Here is a 14,525-nt window from a genome sequence, read left to right as displayed (position 1 = left end):
GCAGAGGCAATTGTAGAGAATTTTACTGCTTTTGTGAAAGCATGCATATAATTAGAGCAGGTTTTGTGAGGGATAATCAAGTTGAACATGAACTGTTTTTTATTTAAGTACATATTTTTGAGAGCAAAACTTGTGCCATGCTTTCCTCAAAAAATGATATCAAAGGTAGGTATAAAAACTTGGCCATAATTTAAAAATCATAAAAGATATTTACTTGGAACAAAATATATACGTGTTACTTTTGACTATATGCAATATGAATCAAGGCCCATAACTCTGGCACATTTCTCAGACTAAAAAACTCCATTGTCCATTTAAGAAATATAACACACCACTGAGGGCCATATGACATTTTAAGGACTGGCCAGTCAGTCACCAAAGGTGTATATGGATCGAGGCATTTGCCAAGGTCCATTCACCTTACGGGGCTGACCGACTGGTCCTTATAATGCCATATGGCCCGAAGTGGTGTGTTATATTTCTTATATTATACCGAACACTTTTCATTACCATTCAATATTTTTAAAGCCATCTAAATGTGTTTTATTGAACAAAGCTAATAATGTTTACTTGCGACAAGTTGTGAAAATAGCAAGCCGCACTTACCAATTGTATGACGTCAGGGGTCCATATTACATTTTTGGCGAGGTCCGGACTGGCCAAAAATATACTAATAATATGGACTGTGTGATGTGTGACAATGGGCACACATGCAAGCAAGGCACATAACTCTGAATATTAAAATGGTAGAGTTATATCCATTTTTTGACAGAAAATGAAAACAGGTGAGTGTAGCCTTTCCCTCTACAGCACTCTTGTCTGAAATATAAATGCACAATGACATTTAAACCTTGACCTTTATACTGAAAATAGTAAACAGCAATCATGTAGCTGTTATTTTATAATTGGTCTATGGCAATTGCTTACTTTTCTGCAAATAATCTCTTTAACATTTATATTATTTTCCAGATTCTGATTGGTATGTTTGTTGGGACGGTTGTATGTGCAATATTCACCGCCAAGGACGTTATTCCATTTGACGAGTGTAACCCCCACTTCCGCACTCGGACGGACGCTCGTATAGATGTGCTGGAAAAGGCTAGCTGGTTCTATTTTCCTTATCCAGGTAAAACTTTAAATACATTTAGCATCAATTTAAAATATGTTTACTAAAGAAAGAAATCATATGCAAGCTCTGGGGCTGTTTCATGAAAGCGTTTTTGTACCTAGAACTACTTTCTCTTCGAGGTGCGAAATCCATTTTAGGATTCTTAATGAAATGGTCCCTGAATAGATTGCAATATGTCTGTATTTTATCAGCAAGACAAAATGTTATCTGCTTTATCAATTTTATATAACATTATAAGGAAAACTTAGTATGTGTAAATTTTGTTTGGGTTTCTTGTACTTAGTTTTGTTCATCATATTAATACTATTGACTAGAGTTGTTTTATGAGGAGGAAAATTATCATGAAAAAGCATCACCTTTTCGTATTACATTTCAGGACAGTTCGGGCCTATATCATTTAGTTCGGGTGCATTAGTTGGCTGCCTTCTGGCCACAATGTTGTCCATTCTGGACTCTGTGGGTGACTACTTTGCTTGCGCCCGGGCGTGCCATGTGCCGCCCCCGCCACGGCATGCCGTCAACCGTGGCCTTGGAGTAGAGGGACTGTGCACGTTTTTTGCGGGCGCGGTGGGCTGTGGGCATGCAACAACTACCTATGCAGGCAACATTGGTGCTATGGGCCTAACAAAGGTTTGTTTGATTGTGGAGCAGCTCTGCAATTAAAGAAGCTTCTTAAAAAAAATTAAGCATATTTTAACTTAAAGCTGCACTTTCACAGATTGACCATTTCGATAACTGTTTTTTTTTGTCTTGAAATGAGCCAAATTTTGCATAAATGTCTGGAAACCTGTGATACAAGACTGTTGATAAAAATCAGATCGCAGTTATTCATATTAAAGTTTGAAAATTTCTATTTTATTGCTAAAAGCGTTACTAACACTTTCAGAAAAATGATTTTTTTGTCAGTTTTCCAACCAATTGAGATTTGTTCTGTTGTGAGTTTTCTTAGATGACTGACTTGAAGGCATTGATGCCAACATTTGCTGATTATGAGACAAAAACATATGTCAAAACTGTCAATCTATGAGAGCGCTACTTTAAGTGTCAAGTTTGGAATTGTTATACTTCTACACAAAAATAATTCTTTAAAATGTAGTTGTTATTTTAAACCTTAAGTGTGTATATTTTAATTGTAGAATATACTGTAAGCATAACACTTTCTACCTGTGAAATAGAACAGTTAAGGAGTTCGTTAAATTTCAGGAAAAGGTTTGATTTTAGCTTTAGATGATTCTGTAACATGGCCTCAGTTAAAGTTTGTTTTGTTTGCAATATTAAGTTTTACAATTCTCTAATATTATCAAATGAAGATCAAAAAACATATAATTGTATCCTTTTGATGAAAAACACAATATTTTCATTGTCAAGAAAGGAATATACATATTATTGTATTTGTATGTAAAGTAGGCAAATTAATTTTTAGCACAATTTTGGACCACTTTTACCTTTGAGAAGAAATTTTATTATGGCCTTGCCTGGCCTTAGTCTTAACCCCCCACCCTACCTCTCTCCTGCAGGTGGCCAGTCGGTGGGTGTTTGTGGCAGTTGGGATCATCTACATGGTGATCGGGATCCTGGGGAAGGTCTCCGCTGTGTTTATCATGATTCCTGAGCCCGTACTGGGCGGGGCTCTTCTCTCAATCACTGCAGTATTCATTGGTGAGTAGACATACATGTATCCTTCATGTGTTCCCGGTGGGGATGGGAAATATGACCCTAGGGCTAATACGAAAGGTCGTTACAGGCTTGCCACCTAATGATGTTCAATTTAAAAATTAGATTAGCTGTAAACAGTTACCGATATCATGTTAAGTCATGTGGTGTTTGTAATTGAAACCAATAAAAAAATTTTTTTTAAAGTTTCACAATAAATTGTGATATGGATCTAGCTTATCGCATTATACATCACCACCCATTCTTGGAGTATCATTCCAACCCTATTAGTACACATTGACTTGACGAGACCTGTCACATGGTGTTTAGTTTAAACTGATGAAAGAATATTTAAAAAACTTCTAGAATAATTTGTTTGTAATTGATTTCCATCGAATTTGATAACTTTACAAACAAATTCATGGTGCCCTATGATGCTCTGCATCAATGATCTTTCTTGTATATAGTTAAATACAGGTAAAACAAAACCTACATGACTTTGTCATATTCATGTATAAAGGCCTGGCTATGCTTTATTTGCAGGTGTGATATTATCCAACCTGTCCGAGGTGTCCCTGTCCAGCACACGGAACCTGGCCATCCTGGGACTGTCTATCACCATCGGCATTATGGTGCCACATTTTATCGAGGAACACCCGGAAATCATAGACACAGGTTGGTATTATGAGGATGTGTGAGAAGTTACTTTGTAATAAGGGCTCATAAGATTTGATAATGCCCCAAAGCAAAGACATTGGTTTGCTCTTATCTGCTTGTTTATTGGGTCCAACAACCCATCCAATCAACAAACTACTCATTGCGGTCTACCACCCATAATGATTTCAGTTCCCTTTGCTATAAGACTTATTATGGTAAATAGTCATTAACTTATTTTGCTAAATCTGTATGGAATTCAATACTGCTTTTTATTTGCGAATCATCATTTTTATTTGCATTTAAAACACAATTCAAAAAACACATTATGACAAAACAATGACTTTAGTGAATGACTGTCTGTTAAAATTGTTTGTTTAAATGCGATTTATTCTTGTCTTTTATAATTTTGAACATTGTACTGAGTATATGTTGTGTTTGAATGTCGTCGTGTTTGTTATTGTTTGAATGAGAAATGTATACTAATACGTTTGTAGAATCAATTGAAGACCACATTGTAAAGAGGATACTTATGTAACTTAATGTGTTATTTTCATGAAATAAAGTTATTATTATATATTATTATTATTATTATTATTATTATTATTATTATTATTATTATTATAAATATTATTATTATTATTATTATTATTATTATTATTATTTTTATTATTATTATTTTATTATTATTATTATTATTATTATTATTATTATTATTATTATTATAATTATTAATATTATTATTATTATTATTATTATTATTATTATTATTATTATTATTATTATTATTATTATTATTATTATTATTATTATTATTATTATTATTAATATTATTATTATTAATAATATTATTATTATTATTATTATTATTATTATTATTATTATTATTATTATTATAATTATTATTATTATTATTATTAATATTATTATTATTATTATTATTATTATTATTATTATTATTATTATAATTATAATTATTATTATTATTAATATTATTATTATTATTATTATTAATATTATTATTATTAATATTATTATTATTATTATTATTATTATTATTTTATTATTATTATTATTATTATTATTATTATTATTATTATTATTTTTTTTATTATTATTATTATTATTATTATTATTATTATTATTATTATTATAATTATTAATATTATTATTATTATTATTATTATTATTATTATTATTAATATTATTATTATTATTATTATTATTATTATTATTAATATTATTATTATTAATACTATTATTATTATTATTATTATTATTATTATTATTATTATTATTATTAATCTGCACATTTTACTCAATGCTTTGACTGTGTGGCTTATGGGCTCTGACAATAATTGGATATGATGATAGTCTTAAGTTGAGACTCAAAGCCTTCTTTGGGGTAATTTATTGCAACGATCCAAGTTGATAATCATGCAAAAATAATTATTTCATGAAAATTATAAAACACTGAATCTTACATTATATTTTATGCAAAACAAGTATACCTTTTATACACTTATGTCAGATTTTATTTCCTTAATTATCAGACAAAATCAGGTTGGAAATTGACAACCATAATTGATCATCAATCGGAGATAATCGAAAGTGTATTTCCGTACCAATTTTTGGAAATATCATGCTTTGCTGGAATAATTGATATAAATTCAATCACACCTATATTTAATTGTTTTAAGTATAATCAAAAGGTTTGTTGAATATTGATTATTAATAAGGATGATTATCATTGTTTATAGCCAAATTTTGGCATAAATTTACGATTATTGGATTACATTTGATCACCGTAACATCATAAATCTGTGTGCAAAGTGGATATATATACAAATTTCTTCTATTTTCAGACAATATAGCCCTTAAGAATTTCCTGAAGATGTTCTTCGGTAATGCCAACTTTGCAGGTGCTCTCTGTGCATTCATCTTGGATAATACAGTGCCTGGTTAGTATTTTGATTTCATTTACTAATACACATGTCCAGGTGCAGATCCAGGGTTTCATGTTAGGGGTTCACGTAACTTAGGGGCGTAACCTTTTGGACATGTATGCCTCTCTTAGAACCAAAATTAATTTGGTTTAATGTTTTGACAGGGGGCTTTGGGGGTATTCCCCCTTTGAAAATTTTAACAATATTTAGTTGTTTAGGTGTAATTCATTATTTTTTATTTTTTTATTTCTGTGCTTGTCCCCGTAGTTTTCGTTTTATTACTAAATCACATGGATCTTGATTTCGTATAAATACCATAGCAATAATTATATAGAAATCAGTTTTGGCATCATTTTCGCCAAAAAAGTGAAACAGTCGCATGTGTGTCTTATAACATAAAGCAAAAATTGACTAAAATTGAGGTAACAAAATAAAACTAGTTTATCATGATTTCCCTTTAAAATTCCCTGCAATCTTGGATATGAGAATTATACCATGCTTATATTAGGGACTTATGATTGTTTCGAGAAATCAAGATTATGCCTCAATTTTTCAAACATCTTAAGTCCCTTATAACAGGATGAAGCTAAGCTCACTAGTTTGTTTCTGGATATATTGTCAAATATAAGCATTCTCAAAGGTTTTTGAACTCTAAAAGAAAGTGAATTTCATGATAATTTTGATCAGCTAATTTCTTATTTAGTAAAATCAAGATTGAGTAAGAAGCAGGGCTTAATAAGATAAGCCACCTGAGCTTGTTATACTTAATAAGAACTTTCAAGAAATTGTGAATAAGAACTTTCAAGAAATTGTGGCCACAGTCAGTATTCAACATTGATCCTATCCTTATCCTAAGTGTGTGTGTAAGCTAATTTATTCTCGCATTCGAGCCTTGCCAATTCAGCTATTGCTCAGTTAAGATTGTTAGTCATATTAGGTTGTTGGATCATAGTGCACAGACAGAATGTAAGCCTGGTAGGAGCTACCCTGGTTCATTTACCTGCGCCAGTGTATAGCACTGTCATACGGGACCCCCATTTAACGTCCCTCCCGGAAGACGATTAGTATTTTTAGTGGTGTGACCGGGAATTGAACCTGCCACCCCTGGATTAATAGTCAAGTTTGTTACCCTAGACCACAGATCCACCACCCTTATCCTTAGACTGCCTCAGAGATTCCATTCTGCCTATTGGTCAGCTTAATATACAGGCCAATCAAAACACTTTCTAATCTTAAATATAAGTTCAATCTTAGTTGCTTACTGAAAATGACACTGTCTTCCTGAATAAAAAATAATTTTGTAATTAATATATGTTTGTTGTTTCATGACAGGTACAAAGAAGGAGCGAGGAATTCTAGCGTGGTCAAAGGCTCAGAAAAACCTCTCCAACGAGAAATACCTTGAAAGCAGCGATCTTTATAAACCTTGGCTTCCAACGGAAATGAGAAAATCAAAATGGTTGAAATTCCTTCCCTTCCTTCCTGAGCCAGAACAGGACATATCAGCGGAGCCGATAAACAGAAACATTGACCATGAGGAAATTGAAATTTTGTGATGAAAGTTCAGAAGTAGATGTGTGTTTACTTTTACATCTAAATTTTTCTTTGATCTGATAGCATATCATTTTCATGGACTGTTTCTCATTTTTTATTTCAGTTATTAAAATGGAATTGTGTATTGATCCAAACATTATATGTTTATGATGTTATATATTTATAGATACCCATTACAATGTGATCGGCAATTTCAATTTAAATGTTAATTGGAAGTATTTCTTTTCTGTTTGTTTGAGAACTGAAATAATGTAATACTGATTGGGCGGATTGTTCAGAGCTTTGTTAAAGTTAACAACGTTGTTAACAGCATCGTTGTTAACTTTTAAATGTGAAATATTCGCTGATGTGCTCACATATTTAAACAGAACGAGAACAGCTTATACAGTTGTCTCAAATCTTGGTAGAGAGACAGCAGATCACAAGTGTTTCTGTGAAACTTCCAGAGCATTAACAAGAGAGTTAACAAGGTCTGAACAAATGACAAATGTGTTATAAGGGACATGCTCTAAGATAATGTGATATTTAATACAATGTGGTTTATTCAGGTTTTGTATTCATTACATGATGGATAGTCATGTTAATCTTTCATACTCACCGTTTAAGGAGATAAGCTTGGGAAGGCTCATTTTTAGCTCCGCGAAAATTCACCCGAAAAAAGTATTGAAGTTTCGTGCTTGAAATCTATGTAATGATAATATATGAGCCTTATATAACGTACTTAAATATACTATGTGCCAAATATTAACAATTTTGTTAACATTGGATGTTAACAATATTGTTAACGGCATCCTTGTTATCTTTTAAAGTTAAAATACTTAATGAGTTGCTCATATATTTTCATAAAACGAGCACAGCTTATCTCATTTTTTTTTTACTGCAGATCACAAGTGTATCTGAGCAATTAAGATTCAAAAGTTACCGGTAACAACAATGATGTTAACAACATAGTTAACTTAAGAAAAGTTCTGGAGAATCAACCCATTGTGTTATATTTCAGCAAACAATTTGGAAATACTTGATAAAAATAGTTTAAGAATGTGAAAAAAATGGTGTTTTTTTCCATTTTTTGCCTTTTTTCAAAAATACAATAGAAGTCATATTTTTCTATGAAAATTATTTAAGTCACATTGAATGTGAAAAGCTAAATGTCTGCAAAATATGAATGCTGGTGAGATGTAACCACTTGGAATAAACAACAATAAATTTTTTCTAAAATTCATCAAAAGTTGCAAAAATGCCACTATTTTAAAATCTGTATCAATTTTTCATAAAATATGTCTTAATTCAGTGGTGAAATTTAGTAAATTCCTTCATATTTTTGTTTGCTGAGAACTATAGTTTATTTCAACAATTGTTTCAAACACCACAATGGCTTCTTTTTGGGATTGAGAATATGCAGGGCCAAAAATGAGCTTTCATGAACCTATCTACCTCATTTTACCATTTTTCATCATGTTAACTATACATGTACATGAATTTGTGATATTATTAAAACATTCAAATCTGTCACCATGCTCTACTGCCACTTTGTATGTATAAAGATAGGGACCTGTTATTGTTGTTAAGCTTATAATGGTCTGCCTGCCCCTTATATTGGCTGCATTATGGATTGACCCCGGCACATAATTTTAAGGCCAAATGGGTAGTTTTATTCCTATTGGTTTGTGGGATATTCGCCAAAAGAGTAATTTTGTATCAAAAATGCCATGACCCTGTGATAAATGACATCACGAGTGGTCCCATATCTCTGACTATTGGATATGATTTTATTTCTTTAGTCTTAACTAGTTGTAATTTAGAAAATTTGATAGTAAATGTGTCTTAAAATATCATTTATTAATGTAAGAATGTTAATTAAAAGGGGGAGCAAGCCTTGCGATCATTTCATTGACTAGAAAGTGTTGTGAGAAAAGATAGGGACCAGTTTTCAATATCATTCTTTTCCTAAGTTATGCCTCAGTGATTCTATTCATTTTATTGGCCAATAAAAACACTCAGATTTTACCCTTAAATTTAAGATTGATCTAAGTTGTTTATTGAATATGGATTGAGGGGAGGTAATTAATGTTGTTCTAATCTTTGTCCTTAGACACCCCTAAGTGATTGGCCGGTTATTTTGATAGTCCAATCAAAATCACATGAATTCTGATGTTAAAAGTAAGTGAAATCTGAGGTGGCTCACACCCCAATGTATAAATTTCCTAGTTTTTGCGTACATAATAGTATTATAATGATGAATGCACTCTCACAAATTAACAGTTTTGACCTTCTTTCATTTTTTTTGTCTCAGAATCGGCAGATTTTGGCATCAGTATCTTCAATTCAGTCATATATGATCACTTGCTATATAATAGATCTCACTTGTTTGGTAAACTGACGAAAAATTCATTTTTCTTTAAGTGTTACTATAAACCCTTTTAGCCATGAAACATCAATTTTCAAACATAAATATGAAAACTGCGATCTGCTCTTTTGCCAGCAGCCTTATATCCAGACATCAACACAAACTGGCTTATTCCAAGAAAAAAAGTTGTCAACAAATTCTGTGAGAGTGCAGCTTTAAATTAAAACATTAAAATAAAAGTGAAATGGGTAAGATTTAAAAAAGAAAAAAAATTGAGATGGGCCCCAGGTTAAAACATAGTAAAACTGTTAATTAAATGTATGTGTAAAACAGAATGATGTTAACTAAGACATGTAATTTTCTAGCTACGTGAATGTTAAAAGTGTTGGGAGTTGTACAACAGGGTTGCTTCATAATACTGTCGTGTGTTCAACTTTTCATGCATTTAGAACTGGCATGTCTAAGTTTTCATGTGTTAAGAACTTGTATGTTCAACTTTCCATGTATAGGAACTCGCTTGTTTATTTTTTTTTATGTATTAAAAACTCGCGTGTTCAACTTTCCATGTATTAAGAACTGACAGGTTCAACTTTTCATGTATTAAGATCTTGCATGTTCACTTTTTAGCTCACCTTAGCCGTAGGCTGAGGGTGTGCTTTTAGGATCGATGATTGTCCGTCGTCCGTTGTCCACACTTAGTTTGTTAACACTCTAGGGGTCACATATATCTGGGGTCAAAAACTAGGTCACAGAGCCCAAATATGGAAAATCCTTGTTAACACTATCCAGACAAAATTTTAAGCCTAAATATCCTGGAAATTTGTCAGAAAGGTTGTTTCGATGATTTTTAGCTCAAGTTTGAATATGGTTACAGAGCCCAAATATGGAAATACCTTGTTAACACTCTCAAGGTGACAATTTCATACATCAGAGAAGCCAAATCCCTGTTATTGCCATTTTAATTATCAACAAGTCTATAGCACAAAGTTTAACTGAGGTGAGCGATATAGGGCCATCTTGGCCCTCTTGTTTATATATCAAGAACTTGCGTGTTCAATTTTTCAAGTATTAAGAACTCGCTTGTTCAACTTTTCATGTATCAAGAACTCAAGTGTTCAACTTTTCATGTATTAATATTGCATGTTCAACTTTTCATGTATAAAGAACTCGCTTGTCCAACTTTTCATGTATCAAGAACTCAAGTGTTCAACCTTTCATGTATTAATATTGCATGTTCAACTTTTCATGTATTAAGAACTGGCGAGTTCAACTTTTTTTGTGAAAAAACATGCATGTTCAACTTTTCATGAATAAACAACACACGTTTTCAGTTTTTCATGTATAAAGAACTCGCTTGTTAAACTTTTCATGTATTAAGAACTCAAGTGTTCAACTTTTCATGTATTAAGAACTCGCTTGTTCAACTTTTCATGTATTAAGAACTTGCTTGTTCAACTTTTCATGTATTAAGAACTGGCAAGTTCAACTTTAAAAAAAAAAAGAACATGCATGTTTAACTTTTCATGTATAAAGAACTCCCATGTCGAACTTTTCATGTATAAAGAAACATATTTTCAACTTTTCATGTATTTAGAACTGGCAAGTTCAACTTTTTTTGTAAAAAGAACATGCATGTTTAACTTTTCATGTATAAAGAACTCCCATGTCAAACTTTTCATGTGTAAAGAACACATATATTTAACTTTTCATGTATTAAGAACTCAAGTGTCCAACTTTTCATGTATAAAGAACTCCCATGTCAAACTTTTCATGTATAAAGAACACATATTTTCAACTTTTCATGTATTTAGAACTGGCGAGTTCAACTTTTTTTTTTAAAAAGAACATGTGTGTTTAACTTTTCATGTATAAAGAACTCCTATGTCAAACTTTTCATGTATAAAGAACTCTCATGTCGAACTTTTCATGTATCAAGAAACATATTTTCTACTTTTCATGTATAAAGAACTCGCTTGTTCAACTTTTCATGTATTAAGAACTGGCAAGTTCACCTTTTTTTTTTAAAAGAACATGCGTAATTATGTTTTCATGTATAAAGAACTCCCAAATTGTCAAACTTTTCATGTATTAAGTGCTTCCGTGCTCAAATCTTCAAGCTTTGCAAACATACATTTACATTCACACGGTTGTTAAACATGGTATATCTTTCATTATTATAACTCACGTGACCTGCCCATGTTAATTTCTCATATACCCATCATGGGCAATTCCTTACTGTCACACTGACAGTACCGTTATGACCGGTTGACATTATTACTGTCACATTATAGCACGTGCGTCTAAAAATAGGCAGGTGGGGTTTCCCAAGTCTGAGGTGGTAAGCGCTTATAAAAATGTGTTGTAAATCTGGTACCTTCCGGTGTTTGCAATATTTCCAAAGGACATTTGCAGGATAATGTCAGCTAGTGTAAACAAACAGTTTGTGTCAGTTTCTGCAGAGGAATACAATACATGTTGTGCATTTTGTTACATTTTCAGATTTATTGTTACAGAAACAATTACAGAATAAAAATGATTAAACTTGAAAGTTATGTAATGATGATTTTGTTATAAATATATATAAATGTAACTGTGTTTGGTATAATGAAATAAATATTGCATGGCTTCCAGCTTCGGCTTCGCCTCGGGTAACAGTATTTCCCTCATGTTGACAATATGTACCGTCACACTGGAAGCCATGCAATATTTATATAATACTGGTTAATGGAAGCCATTGTCATGAAATATTTTTTTGTAAATTGGTAATCAAAATTTCATTCTTATATTTTTTAACCCCACTGTCAAATCTCTGTAAAGAAAGCATAGTTGTACAGTCAGTCAAATGTAATTTTGTGTATACAAACTTTAATCAGATTATTTTAAAACACTTAATAAGGAAAATCCTACGGTGACAACTTTATCAAAGTTCCTTAATTTAGATTATATGCTTTCAGGTGGTAAATAAAGATTTATCAGTGAAATAAAATTAATATTTCACTGTTTCAACACAAAAACGTGTTCTTAGGTCTTCTATTCAATTTTGGTTGATACAAAAAAAAAAAAAAAAATCGTAAAAATAAATACTATGTGCTGTAAATCTGTATAACAAATCATAACTTAAATGTAGCTTGATGATAGTTATAATTTACTCAGAATCAAATTAGACATAGATATCAATAAGAATAAAAAATAATTACTGAACTCCATTGTTTTAAAGCTGCACTCTCACAGATTGACAGTTTTGACATTTTTTTAGTTTTTGCCTCAGAATCAGCGGATTTTTGTATCAGTGCCTTCAAGTCAGTCATATAAGATCACTCACAATAGAACAGATCTGAATTGTTGAGCAAAAGTGCCGAAAATTTCATATCTTTTAAAGCCTGAAATGTAGTAAAGCTTTTAACCATAAAATATAAAATTTCAAACAAAACTTTGAAAATCTGTGATCTGAACTTTTATCAGCATTCTTCTATCACTGGTTCTTAGACATTTAGGAAAAAATTGCTAAATCTAATACAAAAAATAAAGTCATCAAAATGGTCAATCTATGAGAGTACAGCATCAAGGGAGTTGGCTAGTTTTTTAGTTGAGCAGTAGTTGCGATAAATTTGCTTTAAATCATTTATTTTTAATTGGTTGTTTTATTTATGTGTTTCTTTTACAGCATGGATATTGTAGAAATTTCACTCTGTCATTATGTTTTATACATGTATGTGAAACATTAATTGTTCTTTTTTTAATTCTTAGTTTTCCTTCTGGTCAGATATTTTACTTTATAAATAAATGGTCTTCAATTCCGCGTTTGTGTCATACTCATTATACGTTTTTCTTTGCACAATATACAGTATGTGTATACTGTTTATCATTGTTTACTTGTGATAAATCACGCCATAAATGCTACACCTGAAGGCAACATTTTAGCAGATCCATGGTCTAGTGGTAACACACTTGACTGTCAATCCAGGGGTCACAGGTTTGATACCCTGCCACATCACTAAAAACAAAATACTAATTGTCATCTGGGAGGGACATGAAATGGGAGGTCCTGTGTTAAAGTACTATTCACTAGTGCAGGTTTAAAGAACCAGGGTAGCTCTAACCAGGTTTACATTCTATCTGTGCACTATGCTCCAAAAACCTAAAATGACTTGCAATTTTATTGGAGCACTCGCCAAATGGGCAAGGCCGGAGTGCGAGTATATGTAAGCTAACATACTCAACTTTTTGCCTCCAATGGAAACATAAAACAATGATTATTTTTCATAAAGAGCACCACCTTTGATTTATTACTGGAGATTGATTTGGCGACACATTGACGACTCTATTTCAAAAATAAAGTTTTGACAATGCTCCATCAGGTGGCGGTTTTGTGAAAATGTCTGTGGAAGCGTTTTAAGGATCTAAACTCTGAATCAAACTCTATTTAAATACCGAAGGCGGGGCTCTGTAAGCGGCGTAGACTGTGAAATGTTTCATTTAAAATGGTGAAGAAATAGTAATGTTATCTTTCTTTAAAGTCTTCATTCAAAGCAAAATATTGCCTCCAGACAAAGCACTTACGACACAATTTATCACATGGGATTACACTGTTATACACTGTACTACATTTTTCATTTGAAAATGATCACTTTTCTAAGATCTGTCCACAGATAGTCCTTAAAAACCTTTATATATTTCTCATCGTTGACAATGAGCATTTTAGAAAATTGACTTCAGATAGTAACTGTCTAATTAAGATGTTTTACTACCAGTTATATCTACCCTTGTTTACTTTTCTTTTATGACAAATTGTCCATTATTTTATCTAACCAGATTAGTTATATTACTGCAAGATGCACTGGAAACAGTGAGATTTGAGATATTCTCAAAAAATAAAATGCTGCAAATGTTTTCTGTGAATTTTATTATCATAGGGCAATTGTCCAGAACTTTGTTCAAGTTAACAACATGTTAAAGGGTTTGTTGTTAACTTTTGAAGATGAAATATTTGATATTTGAATAAAACAAACACAGCTGAAACAGAAATTCGTATGAAGTATTGCTTAGTAAAAGCGTGTCCATGAAACTGCTAGATTAGTATTAAAAGGTTTGAAAGTGTAAAACAATGATGTTTACAACGCTGTTAACTTCAACAATACTCTGAACAATCCTCGCATTATAAGTTAATGCCCTAATCATCTTAAGAGTTATAAACCCTTGAATTTTGAATTTTACACTTGTGGGAGTTTGTGGAGCAACCAAC

The 14,525-nt window shown here is 31.6% G+C and overlaps 1 protein-coding gene across 7 annotated transcripts in view; it reads left to right on the top strand.

Moving 5' to 3' along the window:
• The window catches only part of LOC128211324 (solute carrier family 23 member 2-like), a 46,022-nt gene extending 31,849 nt beyond the window's left edge, over nt 1-14,173 (top strand). For all 7 annotated transcript variants that reach the window (XM_052915988.1, XM_052915989.1, XM_052915992.1 and 4 more), the window contains 6 exons: nt 970-1,126; nt 1,506-1,759; nt 2,647-2,788; nt 3,326-3,457; nt 5,302-5,397; nt 6,715-14,173. In XM_052915988.1, the coding sequence (XP_052771948.1) occupies nt 970-1,126; nt 1,506-1,759; nt 2,647-2,788; nt 3,326-3,457; nt 5,302-5,397; nt 6,715-6,938 (1,005 nt within the window). In that variant the 3' untranslated portion in view covers nt 6,939-14,173. The remainder of the gene's footprint in view (nt 1-969; nt 1,127-1,505; nt 1,760-2,646; nt 2,789-3,325; nt 3,458-5,301; nt 5,398-6,714) is intronic.
• The last annotated feature ends 352 nt before the right edge of the window (nt 14,174-14,525 follow it).

This window comes from Mya arenaria, chromosome 12 (assembly GCF_026914265.1).
Source record: "Mya arenaria isolate MELC-2E11 chromosome 12, ASM2691426v1".
Classification (NCBI taxonomy): domain Eukaryota; kingdom Metazoa; phylum Mollusca; class Bivalvia; order Myida; family Myidae; genus Mya; species Mya arenaria.
The sequence above is the reverse complement of the archived record's forward strand: the minus strand, read 5'-3'. Positions and strand labels throughout refer to the sequence as shown.